This window comes from Condylura cristata, unplaced genomic scaffold (assembly GCF_000260355.1).
Source record: "Condylura cristata isolate star-nosed mole 26May11 unplaced genomic scaffold, ConCri1.0 scaffold00026, whole genome shotgun sequence".
NCBI classification, from domain to species: Eukaryota; Metazoa; Chordata; class Mammalia; order Eulipotyphla; family Talpidae; genus Condylura; species Condylura cristata.
In genome coordinates, this window is record NW_004567127.1 from 22,229,499 (window position 1) to 22,256,946 (window position 27,448).

At 43.0% G+C, this 27,448-nt stretch overlaps 1 protein-coding gene across 2 annotated transcripts in view; it reads right to left on the reverse strand.

Moving 5' to 3' along the window:
- Positions 1 to 27,448, reverse strand: part of TENM2 (teneurin transmembrane protein 2) — an 895,709-nt gene that overhangs the window by 163,715 nt on the left and 704,546 nt on the right. For both annotated transcript variants that reach the window (XM_004689796.2, XM_012730132.1), the window contains 2 exons: positions 25,753 to 25,875; positions 10,098 to 10,303 (listed from right to left, as the gene is read on the reverse strand). In XM_004689796.2, the coding sequence (XP_004689853.1) occupies positions 10,098 to 10,303; positions 25,753 to 25,875 (329 nt within the window). The remainder of the gene's footprint in view (positions 1 to 10,097; positions 10,304 to 25,752; positions 25,876 to 27,448) is intronic.

The following is a 27,448-nucleotide window of genomic DNA, read 5'->3' on the forward strand; positions in this document are numbered from 1 at the left end:
CCTTGTCACCTTGCATATTTACGGAAGGTTTGAGAGGAGTTAGAAATCACTTGCCTCAGATGGAAGACCTTGATCTGAAATAGAGCCTGCAGGAGGACCAGCAGAAACTCAATTTGCCTATCCACATCAGTTTCCACCAGAGACCTTGACTTTCTCCTGTTGAGGCTGCTGGTTGCTAGGTTACCTACAAGTGAATTGTAAGGCCTGAGAGCCAGTCAGGTTGATTTGACTGATCTCCACAGGATGCTTGCTACTTGCTAGGCATTATCTCATAACAACCTGATGAGACAGAGTCCTCATTTATGGATGGAAAAATGAATTCTAAAGAGACTTGTCCACCAACATTGGACTACTACAAAGCAGAGATAAGATTCAAACCCAGGCCAGGGTGATTCTAGAGTGGTGGGTCTTACCTGGCACCCTGTACTGCATCTCATGGCCCTCCTTCCACGACACCAACACTGTTGTCTAACCTGTTAGGGTCTGTCTCCTTGAAAGTCTAGTCAATACCTCTCAACACCTCTACCTCCCAAGACTGACATTCAATGATTATTTGTTAATGGATGGCATTTATATTTTCTCTTTTCATGAAGTCATGCCTTTATTATGCTGCCTTGTGATCCAAACCCAGGGGAAGGGTAGAAAGAACTGTTCCGAAGACCAAGTGAGAGACAGAGTAGGGATTAAGTTCAGTGAAACTGACAAACATCTCCAGGAGACTAATGCCTTCCCACGAGGTCAGAAGAATGGAGGCTTTGCCTTCCTATGCCTTGCTGGTGCGAGTCCTTATTTTAGTGCACACTCACCTGCCCCTCGATTGCCGTTGGCCAGCATTTATCAAAATGTCACAAATGGCTCTACACCCTCCTATAATAAGTAGGGCCTTAGGTAGGTTGGTTGTGAAAATAAATCAAATATATAACTGAGGGACCAAACTTGGTGTGTGTCTAGTTCCACAATGACCTCCTGAGCACTAAAGATGAACAGACTCCCAGGTGCTGGTCAGCATCTCTAAAGCCATGACTTGAACCTTCCCCGTGTAGCCTGTGACTCTGGGCAAGTTCCTGCTCTTCTATCTGCAAATGGCAATAATAGAAGCACCTACATTTGAGGGTCACTGGGAGTCAGACACAGCATGCAAGCAGTGCTAGCTAATTTTACTAGTATTGCTATAAAAGCTGATCGTATTATAAATCTTCTGAGCTGGGCATTTCCTTAATCATAAGGAAATAATCATAAGGAAATAATTTTAAAAAATAGTTGACTATATACAAGGGTGTTTACTATAGGATGGTTATGCTAAAAAAGTTTTAATCAGTATAATGGATGATTTTTGAAACTTTTAAAATGAATTTAAGAATATCAGGTTTAGAAGATGTTTCCTACTATTAAGCAAAGGATGAAAACAGTATGATCCTACATTTATACAGGTTATGGTAATATGTAAATAGAAACTGTAGAGAATATACTAGAAATGGTTTATTTTTTAAATTTTTTTCCTAGCATCGTCAGGTATATGCTTTCATAATGAAAAAAAAACACACAAAAATTATTTCAATTATTTTCAAAGAATAATTTATAATTTCAATTTATTTTAAAATAACTGAAATTTGCTTTATGTTATGGATGCTTTAATAAGATTACAGCAGATTCTATGTGCTGTCACCGTTCTAGAAATTTTATGAAGATTACCTCCATCTCTCGTAACAGTGTGTAATGGTATTATCTCCATTTTACATGTGTGGTAACTGAGGAACAGAGAGGGTGGGTAACTTGCCTAAGGTCACACAGCTGGGAAGTACCAAAGGCTGAGACTCAAGGCCCACATTCAACTCTGCTTGGCACAGCTGCACAGACATTCCACAGAATGGTCAGCTTTTATTTTTCATTTGTGTGTTTTTAAATTCAAAAACTACATTTAGATCTTCATGTTCCCATGCTATGTGCAGTAGGAAAATTTGGAATTAAGAAAAGGCCACTTAAAATGGAAGTCTTTAACAACTGGGAAAATATTTGATGAAACTAAGAAATGAAACTGTAAGAGTTTTCTCTCCTGTTTAAGAAAATTGAGGTGATATTTGCAACGGCATTCTACTTGATAAACGGAACACTGAGTTTTCATACGTACACAACAACTTGACAGTAAATATTTCATTGTCTCTTGGCTTCATCAATTGCATGCATATCCTGTTTTCAGAAATGTAGAAGGAGAAGCAGATGTGCATCTTAGAATTCAAGAAAAACGAGAACAATATAATGCCACTTGAGTTTGGTGCAACACAATCAGAAAAGAGGTTGCTGTAACCACACCCGATGGCTCAGTCAAAGTAACCAGAACCTCCCCTTACATTATTGTAATCTCTTTTCGAGGAGCCAATCTTGTCACATGCGTTGTGACGTTTCTCTGCTGCAGTGTTTAACTGTGCTACCTGAGCCAGATCCCAAGGTCAAGGCTTCCCTGCATTTTAAAACATATCTCCAGCACCATAATCACTGAGTTAATGACATCACTATTTGGGGCATGTACTGTAATTTTACTCCATCACTGGTGCTGATTAACCACACTGCAAGATGCTTCCTGGAGAAAAGGAGGTATTTGACTGCTATGTCCAATATGGTGACCCACAATTCCTTCTCAGTTCTTTTCTGTGTAAAATTTCCCAACAGTACCTGCCTCATACGGTTGTTGAGAGGATAAAATAGTTCACGTGGATCAGATCATGACCGTTACTGTTGTTATAATCAGTGTTAAACTGGGAGGGATTATAATTAGTGTTAAAGTAGGTGGAGTCTCTTACATGGAGAAGATATTTGTAAGTGATCAAATGATAACGGAATCATTTTTGTCTCGGAACAATTTTGCTTCACTACAAAATAGCTTGAGTGAGAGGGACTGCATTGAACATTCTAGAAGTCACTGATTTTTGGGCAGCTCTTGGGCTAAAACTTTTTCTATCATCTGTGAACACAGAGGTGAGCTTCTGTTCCTCTGACATCTGTTAAGAAGCTTCAAGTCTGCACTGGGATTTCTTTGAATCTACAGCGACATTTTTCCTGCTCAGAAAAAGTTGCCTCAGTGACAGCACATGTGAGTTGTTCAACCAAGCAGTACATAGAGCAGAGTAAGGAGCAAATTCACACAGGATGTTAAGCCAGCAGTGCAAGCCCAAGCGAGCCCATTCCATGCCCTGTAGTTTTCTTAGTTATTTATTTTTTTTAATAAAGAGGGTGCCTAAGTTTATGTTTTGGATGCAATCTCTTTTTGGGTCTAGTGCAAGGGGTGTGCATAATTGTGAGATATTTTAAATGATTTAGCCTTCAAATAATTATTTCCCATCATTCTTCTTTCAGGCTGGTGGATCAATTTAATAGTAGAGTGGCCAGAGTTGGAAAAGGAAGCAATTAATGGAAATAAATAGTGCTGCTCCTTGCATTGCACACATAGATATACAATTTGTGATTTTCCTCCAAACGGTACAAACAAAACCAACTAAATAAATTGAATATGGAGAAAGGCAGAAGATAACAGTCCTCATCTACAACCTTTCACACTTGTTTTACTCAAAATAGATTCAAGTTTGTCATGGATTCACTTTTCTTAAAGAGAGAGAGATTATAGAAATTAAGAAAAGTATTAAAAATATGGGAACCAAAACCCATACTCTAACCAACTCAAATGAGTAAATGTGAACATTTTATTACATTTACTCCCAGCCTGTGTGTGTCTGTGTGGGAGAGAGGGCTTGTAATACATTTGAGTTTTATGGGTAAAAGCAAGTACTTTTTACCCAACTCCTGTCCAGTTCTTGCTATTCCTAGAGGCCGTCACTGTCTTGAGTTTAGTGTGCTCTCTCCATAACATACAATAAACAAACATACAGAGATTAAGTGATAATAATATGCATTTGAACCATAAACGATGTGCATGCTAATAAAACTGTCACTATGCATAATATTCCCTGCAAGCTTTCCTTGAAAAAAGTACTCAGAAAAATTGCAAACTCCTACATGTTGGCATGTCTGCCACTCTGAGTCAACAGGTATCCTGCCTCCTCTTACTTGTCCTGGTTTTCTATTTCTTTTGTCCCCAGTTCCAGCCCTCCAGTGCATCGCCCTCCTCGGGGCTCCTGTGGAACTCAGACATCCATTGTGGTTTCTCCTTAACTCTTCCTGGGGGCTTCCCAGGTGGACATGCGGTAGAAATGACAGATCTGGCTCCTATCAGAAGGCTGCTGGGTAATCACTAGGGGTCTCTTGAGAAAGCCTTGCTTTTGGCCTCAAACAGAAGAAACCAAGATGTTTTTGGTTTCCAGAATTCTTTTCTTCCTATCTCAAGCTCTTTTGGAAAGATCTGAAAAGAGGGCCTGTGAACATGTGTTTCCCGCCAAGACACTACTGCATTCTGAGGTGATGTGCTATGGAAACTCAGACCCTCGCCCTGGGGCTGCCTCCACACTGATCTTGGAGGGGGACTCTGGGCAGGGAAGGTTGGGGCCTGGACAGCCCATCTGTCTGGTTAGTGGGCACAGGGAGGGCCAGCGGCTGGCTGACAGAACCAAGGTGCCCAGAATATGTGGACATCCCCAGGCCCAGAATCTTTCCTTGAAGTGCTGTGCAATTTACCCAGGCAAAAGAGGCGCAGAACAAGAAACCCATATTGGCAAAAGCTCTCACCACTCATTGTCCTCTATCAATTTGCTTTTAAAAAACATTATTAGGAGAATTCTGCTGATGAGAACAGACAGGCATGTTTGCTCAGTGTATTTTATCTTGGTCCATCCATACTTGACCTTCCATATTTGCCTTTATTTGGTATGATCATTGGGCCATTTGCATCTCTTAAATAGTTCTCTTCTTTAAATTGTGGGTAACCTACATGGTGCAGCAGACCTCTCCTGACCTGCCCGCTTCTCCCTTCAGCAGTGTATTTCAGTAGATCTGCCTGTTCTGCTCCCCACTCTGTCTCTGGTGAATCCTCTCGCCTCCCTGCACCTCTGTCCTATACCCCAGTTCTTGTATGCATAAATAAATCTTTAAAAATTTATTACTTATGTATATAAGAACTGGTGTACGAGCCAGAGGTGTGGGGGGGGGGTGAGAAGATTCATCAGAGACAGAGAGGGGAGCAGAACGGGCAGATCGACAAAATGCACTGCCAAGGGGAGCAGCGGGCGAGACAGGAGAGGTCTGCCGCACCATGTGGTCACCTTGGGGCAGGGGATCAGACTCACACATAAGTGGCTGCAACTGGCTTGCAGCGCTGCGTCCTAAACTGTTGAGCCACCAGGGAGGGCCAGTAAATGAATAAATCTTAAAAAAATAAATACATTGTGGCTTGTCTAGCTTCTCCCTCCCACAGTCACAGCTGAATGGGAAGTGCTGGGTGGACGCCTCTGCCTTCATCTCCACCCTGGTACCAACCTGGCATTGGGGCCAGAGGGAGAAGTGGGTACCCTTGGTGGCACTCGGCCTCTGGGCCTTACCAGGCTCGTGGCTCCATCACTGAATGATGAGGTAGCATTTTTACTATTTGCTAAGCAGAACTATGGAGAAGGTAGTCTCGGCAGGCCTCCCAAGCAATAACTGCATCTTCTTGTCTCAGGTTAATCATGTACCTAATTTGCCGATTATTGACTTGTTCTTGCAAAGGGTTTTACTTGGCTTGACATATCAGTAGTGATCAGTGATGAACTGTCAAGCAGGCTCGTGTTCGGCCTTAACTACCCACAGTTCTGACACACAGCCGCTGCCTCACGATTTCCTTTGATGCCTGGAGCTCCAGCCAGGTCAGATGATGATGATTTTTTTTTTCTTTCTTAATCTGATATGCTTCCTTTCTAGAACCAGGGTTGAAAATATCTGACAGAGCTCGTAGAATTTCAAGTACTTGGCAAGATGCACTAAGCTTCCTTACATGCACAGTGCCCACAAGCATCTCACTTAGTAGGTTAAAAACGACAAATAACCTTTTTTTCTTTTGTCGGTGGAGGGGGTCTGAATCTCGAAATAATGAAAGTCAAGATGCCAAAAACATTGCAATCAAAAGACAATCTTTTAGCTTCCTTTCAAGGTGACAATGATTAACAATAATACGTAATACTAAGTTTATGTAACTGCTCCAATAAATAAAATGGGCACTTATTACTGTAGTAGCTGGAGTTTTAAGTCACTCCGATTCTAAGGTGCTCTTGTTTGCTTGTTTTATTTATTTATAAACCGCAACTGATACGCTTTCTTACAGCAACAACTGTAAGCAATCACAAAGCATTGGTGCTTTTATCTTTTTGTTTCTCTGTGTTAATATTTTTGCCTGTTATGAAAACATAGTTGTTGCTTAACAAGAAAAAAAAAGACTTTTTTAAAAAAAGCTATACAGCTTGAACAACATGGGCTTGATCTATGTAGATCCACTTATAAGTAAATTTTCTTACAAGCAGCTACCATAAATTTCCAGTATCCCTAAAGATAGTTCAGCACTGTAAGTGTATTTCCTTTTTGTATGATTTTCTTGATAACATTTTAATTTTCCCATCTTACCATATTGTAAGAATGTGGTATATAACACAGAATGTACAAAATATGTATTCACTGACTATTTATGTTATTGGTACAGTCAACAAGAGGCTAGTAACAGTTAAGTCTTTGTGCAGCCAAAGGCTCAATGAGGATTTCTGGCTGCTCATGGGGTGTCAGCACCCTTTACCCCCCTCATTTTTCCAGAGTTAGCTCTGTACAGTATGTGCTAATATAGTCTGGTAAAATTTGTGGGCAAACTGAAACACAGCATAAGATCTTCATATAGTGCTTTTTTGATTTACAAAGAATTTTCCTGTCCTGCTTTTGCTGCTGTTATTGTTTCATGATTACAACACTCTGAGCAAGGTAAGGCAGGTAGATAAAGAAACTGAGGTTAAGAGAGTTTAAGGGACACACCCAAGGTCACGAGGTTACTCTGTAGCATGGATGACATTCTGGTGTTCTCCCTTCAATTCCAAGAATTCCACTCCTATGCTATGTTCTCTCTCTAGCTCTGTAAAAAAGCCACTTTGAAAAAAAAAAATCAGCTGGGACAGGCTCAGATTGTTGGGAAATTTAAGCAAGGAAAAAGGATTTTCTTCTATATTTAATATCCTTGAACAAGGATACTAACCCTTGTAGGCTCTTGCTCAAAGCTTGACACTCAATAAAATTTAACATAGCCGTTTCATGCAACACAGCCAACAGAATTTCTTATTCTTCCCCCCACCCCCACCTCTCTCTCATTCTGTCTTTCTATCTCAAATGAGTCACCTTGGCTAGCCTGCCAATCCCCATAGAACTTATGTTCCTTGATAGGATATGCCAACAGAAATGAGAAATTCTATAATGATTCACCATGAGCCTCGGTCGCCTATTCCTGCAAGGAGCTAAGCACCGTCTCCAGGAGGAAATGTAGCTCATCCAATAGACAAGAGCACACGTCATGACAATGAGCGCACACGAGAACATGTAGGGAGTCACTGCATGTTTTTTTTTTTTCTTTTTTAAGAGGCGCCCCCGTATTGTACCTGTCTTGTGCATTTCTAGGCACCTGTAGTGTGTCTGCACAGTACTTGACCCTCTACCACACACTAAACTCCCAAATTGGCAGCTGGACTGAAACCCTCCGTGTGCACCAGCCATGACTATTCATTCTCTTTCCCTTGCAGTGTGACGGGGCTGTCCCTGGAGTGGAGCTATTTTGAGAAGGCGATCACTAGAACAATCATTGCCTTGGCAGGAGATGGACAGTGTGGTGTAGCCATAAAAGAAGAAAAGACATTGTCATTGAGGGTTTGAGTTCTGAATGTCAGTACAGGAGGGAAACTAGGAAGAGAGTGCTTCTGCCTGCTGTCCACTATCACTCACTTACTGAGCGTTACCAACTTGACTGGCCATGATCATTGGCTTTTCATGATTCAAGTTGCTCAGAACATGAGACAGAAGGGTGAGGACAGTGCTTTGGAACAATGTAGAGAGAAGCATTTTCTCCAGCAAAGATCCTTGCATCCAACTGGCTGGGAGGAGAGTTATGCTCAGTTGTGCCCAGGGGCCTGCTCATACTTAATCAAATGATGCCAACAAGCAGATTTCACAACTGTAAATCCTCTACTGTGCTCCAGTAGAATCAGTGGAGCCTGAAGGTCAAGGAGACCACCTAATGATTTGCCTAACTTCCCTGAACAGCACCTTGCTGCTGTGTGGCCTAGCCAGAAGTTATAGAAATGCCTTGGGGACTCCTTTTAGCATGATAAAAATTTCTGAAGAGTAGATGTGATTTCTGTATCAGGGGTTCTGCTTGTCAGGGACTCTGTTAACTCATCTCTGGGTAATCAATACCTAGACCATATATTTTTGGTGCCCTATATTTTTGGATGGGTAGATGGAGGATGTACTGATTGCAACTTTCCATGCTGGTCCATAGAGCATGTATTGTTTATAGTAAGAAAGCCCTACATAGCTTTCCCTGCTCAAAAACAAAAACAAAAGTCCCCAAACAGTTCTTCTAGTCCCTTATATCAGACATTTTAGGCTGAAATGATGGACTTGCAATACACGAGAGCCAACACTCATGGGCTGGTATTGGCTGCCTTGAGAGTTCTATGGGAGATACTTGCACACTGAGTTCAGGGGAGGAAAAAGGACAGTTATTGATTAGCAATGTCTGCATGAGCTAAAGATAAAGAAATGGTAGCCTGATTGCTTTGTACTTGCAATGACTTTAAAACTTTAAATTCTTGCAAATGAATTTTCTAAGTGAATACTTTTCCAACACATTTTAAGGTGGCTTTGACTGGAATTAATGAGCATTAAGGGTGTTTTCCCTTTCACATAGTGTATTTTCTGAATGTACTTCTTTATGTTCTTGGTGGATATGAAAGCAAATGAGCTGAGAAAACCTACTTGGTTTTCCTTAGTTTAGACAATTTCTACAGGAAACGATATCCAAACTAGATCGATATTAATTTAACCCATTTGGTATTTATAATAAAATCTCTATCAGGACAAATCTCTCTTGGGGTGAGGAGGGGTACAATTCAGAGGAAAAACAGTGAAATCTACCACATAATTGAGTCTCTTCATTCCCAGCACTGGGAGTAATCTCTCTTTGAGAGTACCAAAAGCTTCTCAAAGAGCTTCATACAGAAAAAATTAAAGAAGTCACAGAGGAAGAACCACTGATTTTGGATAATGTGATGTCACTCTTTCACATGCAGTAGGAAGTTTCCTAGTGACATTTTTTTTTCTTTCCTAGTGACATTTTAACAAATGACTCCAGAAATCAGAACACCTGACCAGAATGTGCCCAAGGATTGACCTCAAGGTCTAGCAAAGCTAACTACATCAGGGAGGGACATTACCTCTTTTTATTTTGAGACATAATGCGCGTAACATCAATTTTTCCATTTTATAATTCAGCACATTTTAGTTATACAAACATTACAGTTATATAATTTCTAAGTACTGTATCACCCCTAGCCTCCAATAAACCTCCTATCTATTAGCAATCAGGCCCAATTTCCTCATTCCTCGCCCCTGGCAATCACTAATATCCCTTCTGTCTCCAAGGTTTTGCCTACTCTAGGCAAAGTTGTTGTATAATACGTGGCCCTTTGTATCTGGCTTCTTTCACTTAGCATTATCCTTTCAATATTCACCCACACTGCAGGGAGCAACAAGACTTCATTGCTCTTTATTCTAAATAATCTTTCATTGTTTGGCTGTATCATTCATCAGCTGATGGACATTTGATTTGCCTCTGCTTTTTGGTTGTTATGAATAATGTGGCTCTGAACATTTGTGAGAACTAATGGTTTCATTTCTCTGTGGGAATAGACCAGCAGTAGAATTCCTGGGTCATATGGTAATGGTATGCTTAATTTTTGGAAAACTGTCAAGCTCTTTCCACAGCAGCTGCACTGCTGTCCACCCCCTTCAGCAGTGGAGGAGGGCTCTGTTTTCTGAACATCCTGGTCACCTCCTGCTATTGCTAGTCCTTTAGTGCATCCCATCCTAGTGAGTATAAAGTAATCCTTAACAACAAAAACAGCCTGTGGTCCTATCAAGCAAGGTCATACCTGGGCATGAGATGGCGGAAGTCCCCTTCTTATGTAGACACCAAAAAGTGCATCCTTTCCGAGGGAGATGTTGAACTTTAAGAACTGGGGTTGACTGATGTGAATCTGTGATCTCCAAAACACGCCTGGGGGGACTTCTTGTGTCACCCTCCGACCGACTTCTGCTTCACCACTGTCTATGCTGCTGTTTCTCAATGACCAGGGTACTAGAAGACACAAATGGACATCAAGTCAATGATGCTTGTGTATATCAGTCGGCGCTCCATTTCTGTTTTGCTGTGGGCCAGTTTAAAAAAGCATTAAGATGAAAGTTGGCAGCAACTTTCCCTTTACGTCACTGCTAAAACCCTACAGTTTTTAAATAACGCAACTCAAATTCATACCCCAAGGCATCTGAAGAACTGGCATGATGTTTTCTAAAACTTCTGTGATTGCCCTTTGCTGATCAAATATAATAAGAGCTGGAGTCTGGTAAGTACACGCAAAGCTTCCAACAACCTGCATGTAACTAGGCTGTAAAATTATCAGCAGGGGAGGGGAAAGTGATATTAATTTGGCACCAAATTTTTTCAGCCTTTAATTATTCTCTCTAGCCACAAACAAGTCCAACATACCCTGACATTTCCATAAATTAAAAAAAAAAAGCCACAGTGAACAAAAATCAGTCCAAAGTAAATAACAGTAGAAAATGGGGACTCAGCTCAGGCTGACCTAATATTTAGAATGACTCCTTCCTTGAATTAGAGGGAAGGATCACAGAACCATGTTGAACCATCCAGAAATCACACCACTCTCCCATGAAGGAGTTTAGTGCTGCTATGCATTTTTGTCCTGTTAGCTGAAAAACTTCTATGGAAAATGTCAGTGGCCTACCAGTCAGTATCCTTCAGTATTTTAATTGCAAGAGATCCAGAAATACCTATTTTTTAAAAAAAGATTTATTTTTTATTTGTGCATACAGAACTGGGGTACAGGGCAGAGCTCAGCGGTGGCGAGAGGCTTCACCAGAGACAGTGGGGAGCAGAACAGGCTGATAGACGAAGTACACTGCTGAGGGGAGCAGCGGGCGGGCCAGGAGAGGTCTGCCAGCCATGTGGTCTCCTCCGGGGCAGGCGGGAATCGAACTCATGCGGAAGTGAGTTCGATTAGCTTCTCGGTGCAATACTTTAACCCGCTGCGCCACCAGGGAGGGCCAGAAATATCTATTTTTAAAAGAAAATTTCTTATGGCAATGAACCATACATTTCCGAAGGTATGGAAAGGAAATAAAGGAAAAGCTGGGTTGCTAGCCCAAGAAAAGCAAACAGATTGACTTTTCAGCATCACATTTTCCTCATCTGTAAAATGGGAATAAACTCTGGCTGGAAATTATCATTATGAAGGTCTCAGTTTGGCAGAAAACATATAATCATATCTCACTGATCTCTTATCTTGAGAATTTCCCAACTAGGTGAAATCAACATCCGGAAAGATCTGAAGACATTTTTGCTTGAGGGGCCTTTCCCTTCCGAAGTCTTTTCACTTTCCAACTGCTCACAGGGTGACTTAGTGGGCCCCAATGCCTCTTCTGCCTGTTGGGCAAAGAGCAGGAGAGCAGTCCCCTTCAGCATGCTGCAATGGTGGACACTTAGGAAAAGATTTATCTGTGTTTGGTTGCTGCAGTTGCAAAGGGTTGAACAATCAGGAGAGGTTACAGAATTGCTGAAGCCTGGCATGACAGGCCCGGGAAGCTGCCTGACTCAGGAGCTCTGCCTATGCTCCTCTCCAGATACTCAGTCACCAAAGACTGTACATGATCTTGGGGCCTCTCCATTCTGTAAAATGGAGAGTTGCTATTTTTGAATTGCTGAAGATTTTTCATATCTAAATTCTAAAAGAAAACTGCAGAGTGAGGGTGTGAAGTTTCCCTTCCCACTATTTTTTCCCCCTGTGTTTTAAAGAGGAGAGAAGACTCATTTTTATTCAGCACAATAGTGGACCACAGAAAAAGTCAGTGCCTCCCTGGTGCCCAAGGGGTTAAGAGTCAGCAACACCACCTTGACTGCCCACCACAACAGCCAGAGTTCGATCCCAGCCAGGGAGCTGACTCACATGCACAGCGGACCTCCTGTTCCCTCAGCAGTGCATTTCAGTCACTCTGCCTGTTCTGCTTCCTATTCTGTCTCTGGTGAATCCTCTCACCCCTGCACCTCTAGCTGACACACAAGCTCTTTTACATAAAAATAAATAAAATCTTAAAAAAAATAAAATGCTTATTAAAAAAAAAAAAGGAAATGTGGCCCTCCCTGGTGGCAAAATGGGTTAGAACATAGCATTGCAAGCTGGCTGCTGCTGCTTCAGTGAGAATCCAATCCCTGGCCCCGGAGGAGATTCACATGGCACGGCAGACCTCTCCTGACCCGCCTGCTGCTCCCCTCAGCAGTGTGCTTCATTGATCTGCCTGCTCTGCTCCCCACTCTGTCTCTGGTGAATCCTCTCAACCACCCCCGCACCTCTGGCCTGTACCCCAGTTCTGTATGCATAAATAATTTTTTTTTTTTAAAGAAAATGTCAACAGTGTTTAGAATAAAGTAGGAAAAACACTGGTTTGGATCTTAAGAAGAACTTTGTAATCTCTGGGAGAAAAAAAGAAACTAGGAGTGACTCCTCTGGGAGGTTTGGAAACATCCATCACTTAGTATCTTCAAGAAGAAAAGAAAACTAGTGAGTTCTGAGTGGTTCAGATCTTTAGGTGGGGAATTCATGGATTGTTCTGTTACAGGGCACCCCACTGTGAATTGGGTTGCCTGTCTGTGGGTCTTCACCCGTGCGCTTACCATGCAATCGTATTATGGACACATTCAAAAAGGTTAAATAATGGACTTATTTATAAGGAGAAAGGTAAAGAAATAACCCAGGGAAGGAGGAGAGAAACACAGGTTAACTAGGATGTCCTACCAGCTCTGCTGACTTGGACTCCACCGGCACGCTGAAAACCGACTGAGCGCCAAAACGATCAGCTGCGAACCACAAGGTCATGTCCCCCCAGAGCCCATATGTCCAGTTTTATCCTAACCTGGCTGCTCAGCTCCACCCTCACGTCCCTGCATGCTTCTCCTTGGTACTGATGGGATTTGGAGTTCCAGCATTTGGAGTAGGGGCGGAGTCCATGAAATCTGTACCTGTTACAGTTCCACAGTCTAAACTTCGCTATGTTGGCAGAGGGACATGGGATACCCCCTTACAGCACAAGGAATACAGAACAGGAGGCAAAAGCAGACACTTGGACTCAGATTCGGACCAGAGCAGATCTAAATCCCAGATTTGATACCAGCTGGTGTACCCATTCTCTGCCTCAGTTCTCTCATTTTATACTGGGGCGCCATTAGTATTTATTTCACAGGGTTCTTATGAGAATTTCACGAGCTGATCCATGCAAAACCCTTAGAATAAATTTCGGCACAAGATAATTAGCTAGCATCATTATTACTTCAAGTACTCAAACTGAATATGGTTATTCTGCTGAAACAATGATGTATTCAGGGGAAAACATTTATCACAGGTTGATCAGAAACTGTGATCACTATAAACTGGAAGTTTAGTTTTACTTAAAACATGTTAGTTTTGACAGATTCTCAAATTAAAGTCTTTGGGGAAAGGAAATAATAAAAATGAGCCAGACAGGAAATGATGTAAAAATGACCCCTGGAAAGAATAGTTTGGGAAGCTCTGATAAAAGCCAAAAAGGGCACCAGAGTCACTGTGGTAACATGTTAAGGAAAATGCAAGAAAATAAAAAGGATTTCAGAGAAATTATTCATCTTTAAACTTGCTAAGATCGGTTTTCCTTCACATTTGTTGGGTTTTCAGAGGTTGCTGGGTTAATGACCGGATATGAAAAAGCAACAGGAAATTAGCACCCACAAGTCCTCTAGTCTATTCTTAAAACATAAATGTATTTTGATATTGTCAAGGCAAATGAGGATGGCTAGATACAGAAGGGAGCCTGGCTTCAGACAGCAGCTGCTTCAGAGAAATTCAGATAAGTGCCTTAGGAGTTGGGGTCTTACAGCGGTAGGATTCCCCTTCTTTTACTAGATACCAACTTCAGTCAGTTGGGCTGCATTCTCAATGTCACACCTTCCCCCATGTGTTCACATGTTCCTCGCTTTCATGTCTCACCCACTAGAGGCGGCAATGAACCTGGCAATGAAGTCAAGGTTTTACTCCAGACAGAACTGGGTTCCTATGGTGGCTCTTGTTCTACCTTGCTGTGTGATCTCCAGAAATTTGCTCAACCTTTCTGGGCCTCTACGCTTTCCACAAAATGGGTAGAATGGTAGTAGACTATCTCATAGGGTAGGCGTAACAAAGTAGGGCTTGCAGTGCTAACAGTACAGTGCTAGCAAATAGCAAAGTAAGTGCTAGCTAGTTACACTGAATTAAATTAAAAAATATATTCTACATAGGAAAGATTCTGGCTTTCTTTTCAGAGTAAAGGATTGTCTAAAATATATGAATGGATGAGATATGCATGTATGTGGAGATATGCATACATACATATGCGTAATTATATAACACAATTAATGTATGCGTATGTCTTCTTATGAAGTCTAATTCTTTTGAACAGACTTAACTATGTGAACAAGATTAAACTTTGGTTAGGATCTATTAATTTTTTTTTAAGATTTATTTATTTATTCATATAGAACTGGGGTACAGGCCAGAGATACGGAGGGTGAGAGGATTCACCAGAGACAGCGTGGGGAGCAGAACAGGCAGATCGACGAAGTACACTGCTGAGAGGAGCAGCGGGCGGGTCAGGAGACGTCTGCCACGCCATGTGGAGCTCCTCCCTGGCAGGCGGGAACCAAACTCATGCAGAAGCGGCTTAAGCTTCTTAGTGCTATGCTTTAACCCACTGCACCACCAGGGAGGGCCAGGATCTATTAATCTTATTGATTGTTGGTAGAACCTCCCAGAAGTCAGTACGGTGACTTGATTGAGCAGCACTTATTGGTAGAACCTCCCAGAAGTCAGTACGGCGACTTGATTGAGCAGCACTTTAGCGATGGTTTAGGTCAACTGTGTCTTTACACCACAGCTCTCTCTCCCTTTATACTCCAGAGCGCCAAAAGAAAGTCTGTCTCTGTGCGTGTCCACAGCACGGACAATGAACTTTGCCACGGCACCTGCTGCCAGCAGCTAGATTGATTTTGCTGACCTCCCTAAGTTTCTCTGATTAGACACTGAGCTCCCTGAGGACAGGGAGAGCTACAGGTTCATCTCTGGTTGCCCCAGGGTGTGCCTGAACTGATGGGGTACTTTAACACACCCCCTGAGGCTACTTGGAGAAATGAGAGCCTTAAGGAAGATTTACCTTGAAAAGCTACATGTCAACACATTTTAAAAAAATAGCTTTTGAAAGTCTACAGGGAAATTTACTATTTAAAGGAAATTTCCTTGTGAATCCTTGAAAAAATCATGAGTAAACTCTTACTTTATCTTTCTTGAAAATCTCAATAAACAAAGCAACCAAGGGAACTGTAGTACAAAGGTCCTAAGATTTTTTTACTTTCATTGTGTGTGTGTCTGTGATTGGTGTAGAAATAGGGTGTAGGGCAGAGGTATGGGGTTGGAGAGGCGAGTAAGAGAAGTCACTAGAGACAGAGTGGGGGGCAGAATAGGCAGATTGATGAAGCACACTGCTGAGGGGAGCAGCGGGCGAGACAGGTGCAGTCTGCTGTGCCATATGGGTTAGTTCCTTGGCTGGGGATCGAACTTAGGCCATAGTGCTAATAGCACTGACACTTAACCCCTAGGCCACCAGGGAGACCTGAAAGGTCCTAAGATTAATAATACTAAGGTTCCTGATACAGTGAGCCCTTGAATCTTCTGTGGGAGGAGATGGGTTGTGAAGAAACTATGGAGCTAACCACCACTTCTTCCTCTTAAGCAGCTGGAGTATTAGGCAGGCCCAGGTCTCCGGGTCTGAGTGTCCTTATCACCATAGGAGTGGTTTGAAGACCACCCTCATGAGACTCCACTCTGGTCTACTGTGGCTTACAGAGCAAGCCAAGAGGGACTAGGGATATGTTAGAGGAAGGGGAGAAGGGGAGAGAGAAAAAGAGCAGGGTAGGGGAGTGGGGAAGTAGGGGGAGGGGAGGGAGGGTTTATGTGTGTTTAGAAGGAAGGAGATTTATCAGAAAGTTGAAAGAGAATTCACTTTCAACAAACTCAATTCATTCAACATAAATTATCTCTACTGCTAAATAGCCAGTGATTGCTTTCAAACTAAACTCTCTAGATAGGCAAATGAATCATGTGTTTGCAAAAAGGGACTTTTACTTTTCCACATAATGTATGCATATACATCTATGTGTGTGTGTGTGTGTGTGTGTGTGTGTGTATGTTTATATGTCTGAATTATTCAGATTTTTAAAAATAATGTCAGATTTACAGAAAAATTTCCAAAATAGTACAAAGAATTCCTGTATGTCTTCACCCAGGTTATGTAAACATTATACACATGTGCTCTATTATTTCATTTACTAAATACATACACACACACACATATGCATTTTCCCATGAAACCCTGAGACTAGATAACAGGGTGTTCCTTTAAATTAGACCCTCTAAGTACTTTGATGTGCTTTTCCTTAAGTCAAGGATTGCAGTATTGTTATGAAAAACAGAAAATTAAATCTGGCAATGCTCTATCTAGTTTACAGATCTTACTCAAAACAGCCCATCGTTACATTAATATACCTTGCAAAATGGCATTTTCTATATAAACTTTTGAAATGAGTGGATGGATAGTATCTGTAACTTGAAAAGGGACAAAAATGAAAACATGCCTCAAAAGGGATTTAAAAAGGTGGCTTTTGCAAACTGCTGCCTCCACTGTGGGGCACCAGGGCAATGGTGCTAGTCTAGAGGTCAGTCTCTGGACAGGGGTTCAGGAGCAAAAGTCTGGATCGTTCTCGAACATCAAAAAACTTCCAAGCGCATATCAAACTCCCATCCCCACAATGGGATCGGACCCTGGGCCATCCCCGGCCATGCCAGCTGATCTTGGACTGCGACAAGATGCCACTGAGGCATAGGCAGCCGAAGCAGTAGCACGAAGGTTTCTGTCTTTACCCCAGCCTCACACTGAGAGGTCTGGAGACTTCAGGAAGCAACGGCGCTTGAAGAAGCTAGAGTTTGAATCCCACCCGACAGCTACCCTCTGTGTTATGAGCTGTGTGCCTCTGGTTACTCACGCTCCCTCTGTGAGTCTGTCTACTTGTGTATATAACAAGGATGCTTCTTAGGAGACCATGGGATGACATACGCATACTTCTATATATATTGTGGGATTCTGCTGTTGTGTTACTCCAAAGGAGTTGAGATGATTTACCCCAAATATGGAGGGTACATGTATGAGGGTCTAATTTAAAATACTGGCTGCTTAGTATCTGCATAAAAACCTACAGACAGTCAAAGGAGTGGGGCGGGCCTTACATTTTCGATAGTGACTGAAATTAGGGTACAAGGAGTAGTCAGTTTCCAGATGGAGAGGGACCAGTGCATCTCATGAATTTGGCTATGACCAAAGAGAGCAAGGTATCAGCTCATATACTTCAAACTGTCGGTATTAATACCCCAGCTGCTTCTGAGAGGGGGGCAGTTCTGTATAGCTTATGAAAGATTTCATTTCACAATGGTGATTGGATCTATTGAATCTCTTAAGCAGTGTTGTATGCATCATTCATTCATACTTTCATGCAACAGATATGTATCAAGCATCAACTCTATTGCAAAGACTCTAGGGTCAACACTCAACTTGAGGTGTGTGCTGTATTCTCATTATACCTTATCCTGCACTCCTGGACCCTGCAGGCTCGGGATTAGGCTTGAATTGGAAGCATGAAGAGAAAAGGCATGCAGTAACCATTCTTTAATCATTCTGGGCAATTCTGATCACCACCCTTAGGTTGTGGACCATAAGTAGTACGAAAAGTCCCTGCAGCAGACTGAGTCCTCTCACACCTCCCAGAATTACAGCAACCATGTCAAACCTTCCTTTCTCTCCTTGAGCTACAGTGAAAAGCAGAGATGATCCTTTTGCCCTGTAGAACAGACGCTTAAGACATGAGGGTTCTGGCGAGTTCATCTCCAGCTTAAAGATAAGATTGCCGGAATTGTAGAAGTAACACTTTAATGATCAATTTTGCAAGATAGTCCACCTCTCTAACTCCACGGAAGACTGCTCATGTAAATGTGAAGCTATTGCCTATTTCAGAAACATGTACTGAAAATTCCAACCAGTTAAATAAGACTGATGTTGAGCAAAACGACAGCCTTCCATAGGCACATTAGAAGCTAATCATTTCAGAAAATATTGCCATAATTCATTTATGGAAACAGCGAGACTATTCCCCAAACAAGTGATAAAGGGAATGGACTCATCGCCATACCAGGGAAATGAAGCCTCATATTAATACTTCCCTAAACTTAACTGAACTCTGGAGGCACCTTGGTGTAAATCTGTCTTGCAGATTATTCTGCCTCACATATTTTTATCTATTGCAAATAAAGTTGAATTCAGAATATTGCTTCAGTCATTACACCTCGTTTCCATTTATTTGGGAATTGGGACAACCATCTGAGGGTTCCATTTAACCAGCAGACAGGTGAAAAGATTCTTCGAAGGATGCTGGATTCACTGCCATGAACCAGAGCTCATTTGAGTTGTCAGCAGCCCGTCAGCCTTCACCCTGTTGTTGGCTGGCGAGGTTGCAGGAATAGATTCCATCCTGAGCAGAGATGCTCCTGCAATGATGTTCACGACATTGCACAGCTGTGCTGATTTTTATAAAATCCACCAGTGCTTGGGATGGCAATGAACAGGGTTTCAAAACAATCACTTCCCTACATGGAACTTTTTCAAAGTTTTTGAAGTTTCGCAAAGGGCAAGGGTCATTATTCTTGAGCCAACCATTCAGTCTCTTGAGATCTCAATTTGTCACCTTACATAACAAATGCTTAACAGGTATATATACACCTGACTGTGCAGGTCAACTTGCTTCTGCATTAATATGTAGCTCAGCATTATCAGTATTACAGCAGGGAAAATTTACTGTGTGGCTATTACTTGCCATGTACTCTCTCAGTTCCTTAATGAATTTTCCCATTTGTGTGATGAAAGTTCCACAGAAACAAGGTGACCTTAATGTCACAAGCTCTCACTTAAGTGGGGGAGCTGGGAATGAAGACTCTGTCTGAGCAATTCTAGCACCTGTTTATCCATTATTCTGCCTTTCAGAGCCGGCGCTGAAACAGACACACGAAAATGTGTATTTGAGCAGAGACCGGCCCCTAGGTGTGGGAAGTCAATGCTGACAGGAATGAGGGCACACACAAGTCAGGGTAGGTGCCATGGGGTGGAAGAGGCTCTCACTATAATGTCCAAGTCAAGCCACGATGCCATGGGCACAACAGAACCTGCGGCTTAGCGTGGGGTTGCAGAAATGAGCAAACGACACTACTCCAGCACATGACGTGTGGAAGAGGAAGAACAACATGGCCTCCAAAATGCACCACCTACGTAATGTGCAGTCGGTACAAAGGCTTTTGGAATATTTTCCAGTAGACATGCAGAATTGCAATGGCATTGGTCAGCTTAGGTAGGGTGACCCCTTGCTTTTTGGGGATCTCACAGACTTTGAAAAAAAAAATCCCATGTAAGGAAGTGATCATTTTGAAACCCTAGGCTATGTTCACTGAGAGGCTGACGAGAGCCAGAGGAAGAATTACCAACCTCCCTGTTAATCTGGCTCCTGGTACTGAGCATTAAGCCAACTAGTAAAAATCATTATGAAGTTTTTGCTGAAAGGGCAAGTGTAGAAAAACATGTTTCTAAACAGAATAACAGTCTTTGCCATTTTTTTCCAACTTGCATACCATCTGGAAATTCTGATTTTTTTTTCAAAGGGTAGGAAAGAAATGTGCTCCAGGCACAAATAAATGTTTACAGCTGAGTTATAAACCGAGAATGGCGGGGCTTAAAACAGACAGGCTGGCAGTGATAGAGCTCAAGCTGCAGGAAGACAAATAATGCTGTGGGAAGCAGGCCAGCTGGTTTTGCACACTGGCCCCAATGAATGGGAAGTCCTACTTCCCACTGACCTCGTCATGCAAATGTTTGGGAAGAAGCCTTCATTTGGTTTGCTCTAATTCTTAGAAGGAAAGAAGATAAGATTGCCTATCTTCACATTGTGAAGGCAGCACATTTGGAAAATACAGCATTTATAAGCCTTGGGTATAAGACCTAAAACCATAACATACCTAGGAAAAAAACAAAATAGCTAAAACATTCAATGACTCTGGCTCCTGGGATGTCTTTGGGGGCCCAACTCCAACAGCAAGAACAAAACAAAAGCGAAAATAAACCACTGGAGCCATATCAAACTAAACAGTGCAGTGAAAGAAAGTATCATCAAAATGAAAAGACACCCTACTGAATGGAGAAAATATTTGCAAATCATGCATCCAACAAGGGGCTAATATCCAAAATCTACAAAGAACTCATGCACCTCAACAAAGAGAAAAGAAATAATTAACCCATGCTAAAGTGGACAGAAGCGCTAGACAGATACTTCTCCGCAGAAGACACAGATGACCAACAGGCACATGAAAAAATGCTCATCATCCTGGTACTGAGCATTAAGCCAGTACCCCAGTGAGGGACCACCTGACATCTGTGCAAATCGAGAACCCCAATGAGGGACCACCTGACATCTGTGCATATGACCATGTCAAGAAAACCAGAAAGTAGGGAATGGAGAAAAAAAGAAAGTATGATCCTATATCCCTAAGTCTATACAGTGTGACTGTTCCAACCTTTATGGGAAAAGATGTGGGGAATTTTTAAAATGTGAATAGCTCTACCATGTCATTCAGCAACCCCTTTCACAGGTATTTACTCAGAGAAGACAAAAACACTGACTCAAAGGGATTTCTGTTCATTGCAGCACTGTTTATAGCAGTCAAGTTATGGAAACAACCCAATGCCCCAGGACAGATGATTGGATAAAGACGTGGCGGAGAAACACAATGGAACACCACTCCACTATAAAAAAAGAAAAAAGATGAAATCTTGCCACTTTTGATAAAATGGATGAAAGTAGAGGGAGTTATCCTAAGTGAAATAAATCAGATGGAGAAAGACCTTGGGTGTGGAATACAGAGAAGAGAAAAACAAAAACAAAAACCCGAGGAAACAGAAAAACACACCAAAACAAATCTTTGAAATCTGACTTCAGGATTGGAGCAACCAGATGGGGAGTGTTGGGATGACAGGAAAGTAAGGTGCTGGATGGTTGCAACTGGAGGTGGTGGATGTGATCTGTAACATGCATTTGTAGAGGTGTGACCTATACACTTAAAATATAGCCAGTGCTGTAAATCAACATTAACTCAATAGTTTTCCAAAAAAGTTCCATGAGAGGAAATAATGTAGCAGCAGCAGCATGGACACTTGCTAGTAAATGGTCTCATGGGCAACGCAAAACGTAGGCAATGTGTGCAGTCGCTGGGACGCACGGAGCGCCTACTAAGTGCCTGATCCATACACTGTCCTTTACCAGAGTTATCTCATTTGTGCTGCACAGCAAGCTTATGAAGGGGGATCATTTCACAGATGAGAAAGCAAGCCGTGAGGAACAACAAATGATGTGCTTAATGACACCCATTTGCTATGTAATGGGGCTGGGCCAGCCAGACCACACTATGGAGAATCTGTCAGTGCAAAGTTACCAAGAATATACTGTAATCAACTCTTGGTCAAGAAGGAAAAAAAAAAAAAAAACTGATGTATTGATCTTTTTTCACTTCTTTTCTATCATTTGTGGGTTATAGGAAAACCCTAGGGAGATAGAAATGTGCTTGCAAATGTCAGATCGCTCAGCAAACTTTTTACACAAGAGGTCTATGAGTAGTTTATACTTTGTGGACTCTGCTGCACCTATTCAAATCTATTGATGGGGCAGAGGGAGAGAGGTATGCAAAAGCAACCACAGACAATGAATTTGATTGCATACCGATAGAATTTTCTTTGCAAAGAAGAGGGGTAGTTAGATTAAATCTGTGAGATGATGTTTGCTGACCCTGGCTAGAGCAGATACTTGGAGTTGAAAATGAGTGACAGGCTTTCAGGACGATCCATGACATTCTACCTGGGAGCCGATGCTGCCTTAACATTAGTGTACAAATGCGCTACCCATGACAGACCCTTTAAAAGCACTCTTGTGTATTCGGCCTCTGGGTCTAGCCAATCATACTGGAGCCTCTCATGATGTCTGGCTAGGTCAGAACATAGTATTGAATCTTCATTCTCAAAGCTTATCTAATCCCAGATCTATAGAAAAAGTGCTCCATGCTCTTGTAATGAAGATGTATGAGTTCATTCCTTTTAACATAGAAATGCACGCGAGATGGTGAGTGATGTTGGCAGTCTGTGAGCTGCCTCTTCTCAATGTGAAACCCAACAGCCAACCACGGTGAGGTTTAATTGAAAGAGAAAATGGAGAAAAAATAAACCACGAACACTAACAAATGGAAAAGGAAAGACGAGGACCAAAGAACATTCTCTCCCGACTAATTAATCAAGTGCTTTGTTTCCACTAACATAGCTGAGAGTGTAGGCTGCTGGGTCTATTAGACACCTTTCCAAATCTGAGGAATGTAAACATTCTTAAAGACCAGGTAATGAAATCTCTATCGACGTGCCATCTTCGAGGACCTTCGATGGGACTCACATGCCCATGTTTTGCTTACATTTTAATTTGCTTCTGCTGGATACTTACCCGGTAATTGCTTAATAAGATTAACCTCCCTGGCAATGTGTGGTGTATCTTGATTAAAACATTATCAGAGTGAAGGATTATCGTATACCACACAAAAAAATGGAGGGGGTGTTATTTAATTAACTTATTGCCAATATATCTTAGTTGTCTCTTTGAAACACTGGAAGAGCAGTCGATGGGAATTGATTCGGTTATCCAAAGGTACAGAATGGGGAGTGGGGGTTGGGGAGTAGGAAGGTCACTGGGTATAGAAGTTCAAACATAAGGTCACTTTCTCCAAAGTGTCAGGCTTGTGTGGGAAAACAAAAGCCTTTCTAGTTTTTGGGAATCGGGCCTTACAATTTAACAGAATCTGTCTGCCTAGGTATTGGGAGAGTGGCATGTCAGGGTTCAGAAAGGAGATGTCATGAGGTTTACATCCTCTGTAAGCAATTTAAACTTCTCATGCTTCTTCACAGAGTCCTATTGTCAACACTGACAGGACAATAGTTTAGCAACATTTCCTTGGGCTCCTAACTCATTTGGAAAATAGCTGAACAAGTGACGTTACATGACTTATACAACATTTTCAGAAGCACATTGCCTCTGAGGAGGAAAATTCTGATCTTTCCAGAGACACCCTGGAAAGTGTTTCTTCACTTGTTCACCTAGAGGCTGTGTGGTTGGTTAGGACTACGTTCCCTTAGTTACGGCTTGTTTTCTGTGGGGAATCTTCTTCCTCACTCTGGCCTGGCAGGTGTGGGGCTGGGGTAGGAATGGCTTTGGTTTATAGGAGTTAATGCCTATCAACAATTCCCTTTCCTGTAGGATGCAATTTAAAGACTGTATGGAAGCTTAGGCTGATTCCATTGCCTGCTGCTGAAATGCACATATTCATGTCCAAATGTGTTCACTAGGCTGGGTAATGGTTGGGGTGCTGACTTGTAGAATAAAGGACATTCATGGATAAAACAGAAGACACCCTGAAAACCGGGTATGTCAAAGAGCAGTGCTGGTGACACTTGGAATGGAACAGCTCCGGTTGTAGGGTAGTTTTGTGTATTGTAGGGCGCCTCACAGCATGTGGGCTCTATCTTCTAGATGCCAGTGGTGCCCCTTCTGATGGAGACAATTAAAAAGTCTTCCCCTCGGAGAGGAAAGCCACCCCAGGTGACCATCACTATCACAAAGGCAACCCAAGAGGCCCTCCCTGATGGCGCAACTGGCTGAGGCACAGCACTACGAAGCTAGCTGCATCAGCTGCAGCATGAGTTCCATCCTCAGCTCTGTTGGTTACCCACATGGCTGGCGCAGCAGACCTCTCCCAACACACCTGCTGCTCCCCTCAGCAGTGTACTTCATCAATCTGCCTATTTTGCTTCCCCCTCTGACTCTGGTGAATCCTCTCACCACCCCTGCACCTCTGACCTGTACCATAGTTCTGTATGCATACAGAAATAAATCTTTAAACTAACTAAATTAAAACAACCGAAGCTGTGGTTGATGCCAAATACTGGTGGTGAACAGACTATATCTCCAAGGCCCAGAAATTTGGCTTCAGGCTTTTTGGTCAATTAAGGAAAAACACACTCTTCATTTTTAGGCCTTGTTTCAGTTCCCTGGTAATAGAAACCCTATCATTTCATCCCCAGTAAAACTCTTTCATGTAGACTCAAAGGTACTTCAGTGCTATGATTAGGATGGGTTGAGCGACTCTTAAGATGGGCTAAAAAGACTAAAAAACCGAAGCAGGAGGACAGTTCTTGGGAGATTAATTTAAGCAACACAAGCACCTCGGGATTTCTAATGTTTACCGCTGAGGGTCTAAGAGTTCTGGAATCTCCTGGAAAATGACAGATCTGAGGAGAACACCAACACCTTACTCAAAGCAGCACGGCCCACGAAGCTGACTTGTCTGCCTACTTGCTTGATACGGAGAACGCCTCGACCCCACTCTGGGACTCGGTTACACAAGTATGTGCTTGCCGGGCACACACTGGGTGCTCCATAAACCCTCTTTCCTTTCTTCTCTTAGAAATATTCCTGTGGGATATTTAAGAAAGGCGTGTGCTAGGAGGCAGAGTAGAACATTCAGTGTTTGGACCCCTCCCCACACAGGCTCTCCCTGTGTGTCTCTTCACATCCCAACTGAGCTGTCCCCGGGGAGCTGGACTGGCTCATTGGCTGCTGTTGCCTTTAACTGCCAGGTCCTCACCTCTCCCGGGTTCTGGTCTGCTCCTCTTCCTTAGTACTTTGTTAGCACCTATTCCCTCCCACACCATTAGCTTCAACAATCATTTCTATTGTCCCCTTCCTGTTCTGGGCAGCTCCGTTTCCCAGTTGTCTAAACTCCTTTCCATTCTCCCACAAGGCAGAACAGCTCCAGGCTTTCTCTCTGTGGCCTGCCTGGCGAGGCTGCCTCCCTCCTTTGGGAGAGGGCTCTACGTCTATTGGCTTGTGCTGCCTGCTGCTCTGGGCTGTCTTGATTAGGCAGGACTTTTTCCTGCTGCTGCTGCTGCTGCTGCTGCTGCTCCTGTTGCTGCTGCTTCTGCCCAGGCCTCGGGATGCTTTCAAGTAGCTCCAGCCATGCCAGACCCTGCAGATAGCATAGGTATGCATGTTGCTCTGAGCTGGCGCCGGGCCAGCTCCCAATCACTCCAGCCAGACACAGCTAACAGACAGGAACAGCAAACAGCTTTTAACGGGGGCACCTAGGAAAGGCCAGGATGTCTGTCCCCCTTTCTTTGCGTACCTTCCAAGTTTTGGATTAGAAAACCTGAACCAGCTGGCGACAGCTTGGAATTTTCCTGTGACCTCAAGAGGGCAAGCAGCAGCTGTAACCTCACCTTTGCCTCCAGAGGGCACTGTTGCCACATCATCGTTTCCTGGTAAGCCGGTCCTTATCCCATTGTTAAAGGTGTGTCCATCTGCCGGCTGGAGTTGCCAATTGAGTCCGAGCAGATGCATTGCTGCAGGAGAGACAAAGTAATGAAAAAATGAATAGATAATTCAGCAATGCAAATGTCAAGGGGGAGGGCCAGGTGCCTTTTCCAAGCATTTGCCTTTTAAGGAAGCTGCAGTTCAAAATGGCTTGCCCCAGGCCACAGGGATTAGCTAAATACAGAAAGATGTAGATCTGGGCAGTTGGAGCTGCTCTCCCCTGTGGTGGCTCACAGGCTCTGGGGGCAGGATCCCTGCAGGTGGCAGAGGAGGGAGGAGAAAACAAAAGCTCAGAGGCTCCAAAGGTGCCATCTCCTCCAATGGGAAAAAGCACCCTGGTGATCTTCAGACCCTAGTCAAGGGTATTGCCTGCCACCCCACCCCCACCCCAAACATTGGTCTGGATGCAATTTCTTTTAGACAGCACTCCCAGGCCACTGACAAAGACAGCTGTCCCCACACAACTTCAGCTTGAAACTATCAGTTTCAAAACAAGTCTCCCCAAATAGGATCAGCCTGCCAGTTCGGCCACACCTGCACTGCGACACCACGCTGCGTGGCACCTGCAGTGGTATCTGCCCACCTTCCCAAAGACTGCAAACTTGAAAAATATTTTTCCTTTCCTCCCTACTTTGTGATACGTGAATACCACCGGGGAAAAGATGCGGTGGAGACACGGGGTCCTTTCTTGGAACTACTGTGATGCCGTCTCTCCCTCCCTGTGACACACACACACAAATACATACACAGACACAGCACAGAAGCAAAGAGCTGTGAAGCTGAGTCCTGGCTTTGCCACCACATGCATGTCTGCAAAACTCTTCCGCTTCACTTTCACGTGACCTGCAAACTTCCTTCTGCCTCTTCAATCTGTGCCAACCCCCATTCTCAATTAGTTTGACGGACTCCATTCATCCCCACTCTGACGGTTCTTGAGTTGTTTTTCCTGTCTGGAATGAAAGGCAAACCCCAAACACCTGTCCTCTTTCAGGGGCAAATGAAATGCTTCATTTGCAAATAAATAAGGGACTCCTTCCTCTGCCTATTTCTCATCCAAACAATAACCGAGTCCCATCCCGTGTCTGTCTGGCATTTCAGCCGGACACAGGTTGAGGCTGTTGCTAGCTGCCAGCGCTGTGGGAGAAAAAGGGCTGTTGACAGGGAAAGGTTCCGAGTGTGATGCAGGCATGAGAGAAACAATTAACCACAGGAAACGCAATTAACAATGCTTAGGAAATTGTTCACACAGCAATTAATTCTGCATGCCTACCACCACTTAAAGCCAGGCTGCATTCTATTAAGGTTAAAAACCTATCTTCAAACAATCCAGCTCAGATGGATGGCTGCAGATAAGATGGCAAGGTGTCCCCGGTGGGTGTCAGCATTTTTCCCCGTGTCCCCCACTCAGGCCCAGTCGTCTTCCTATACGTTACCTGAAGTGAGGCGCCCACGTCTGCATCTCTCGGTGATGATAAATACTAATAAGAATAAGTACACTTTCCCTCCAGATAACACCTAATTTTCTCCTGCAGTTTATCCATTCTATGTAGGTCACTTACTTGAAGAGACCCGATTCTATTGCTTCAAATCATGACATATTTT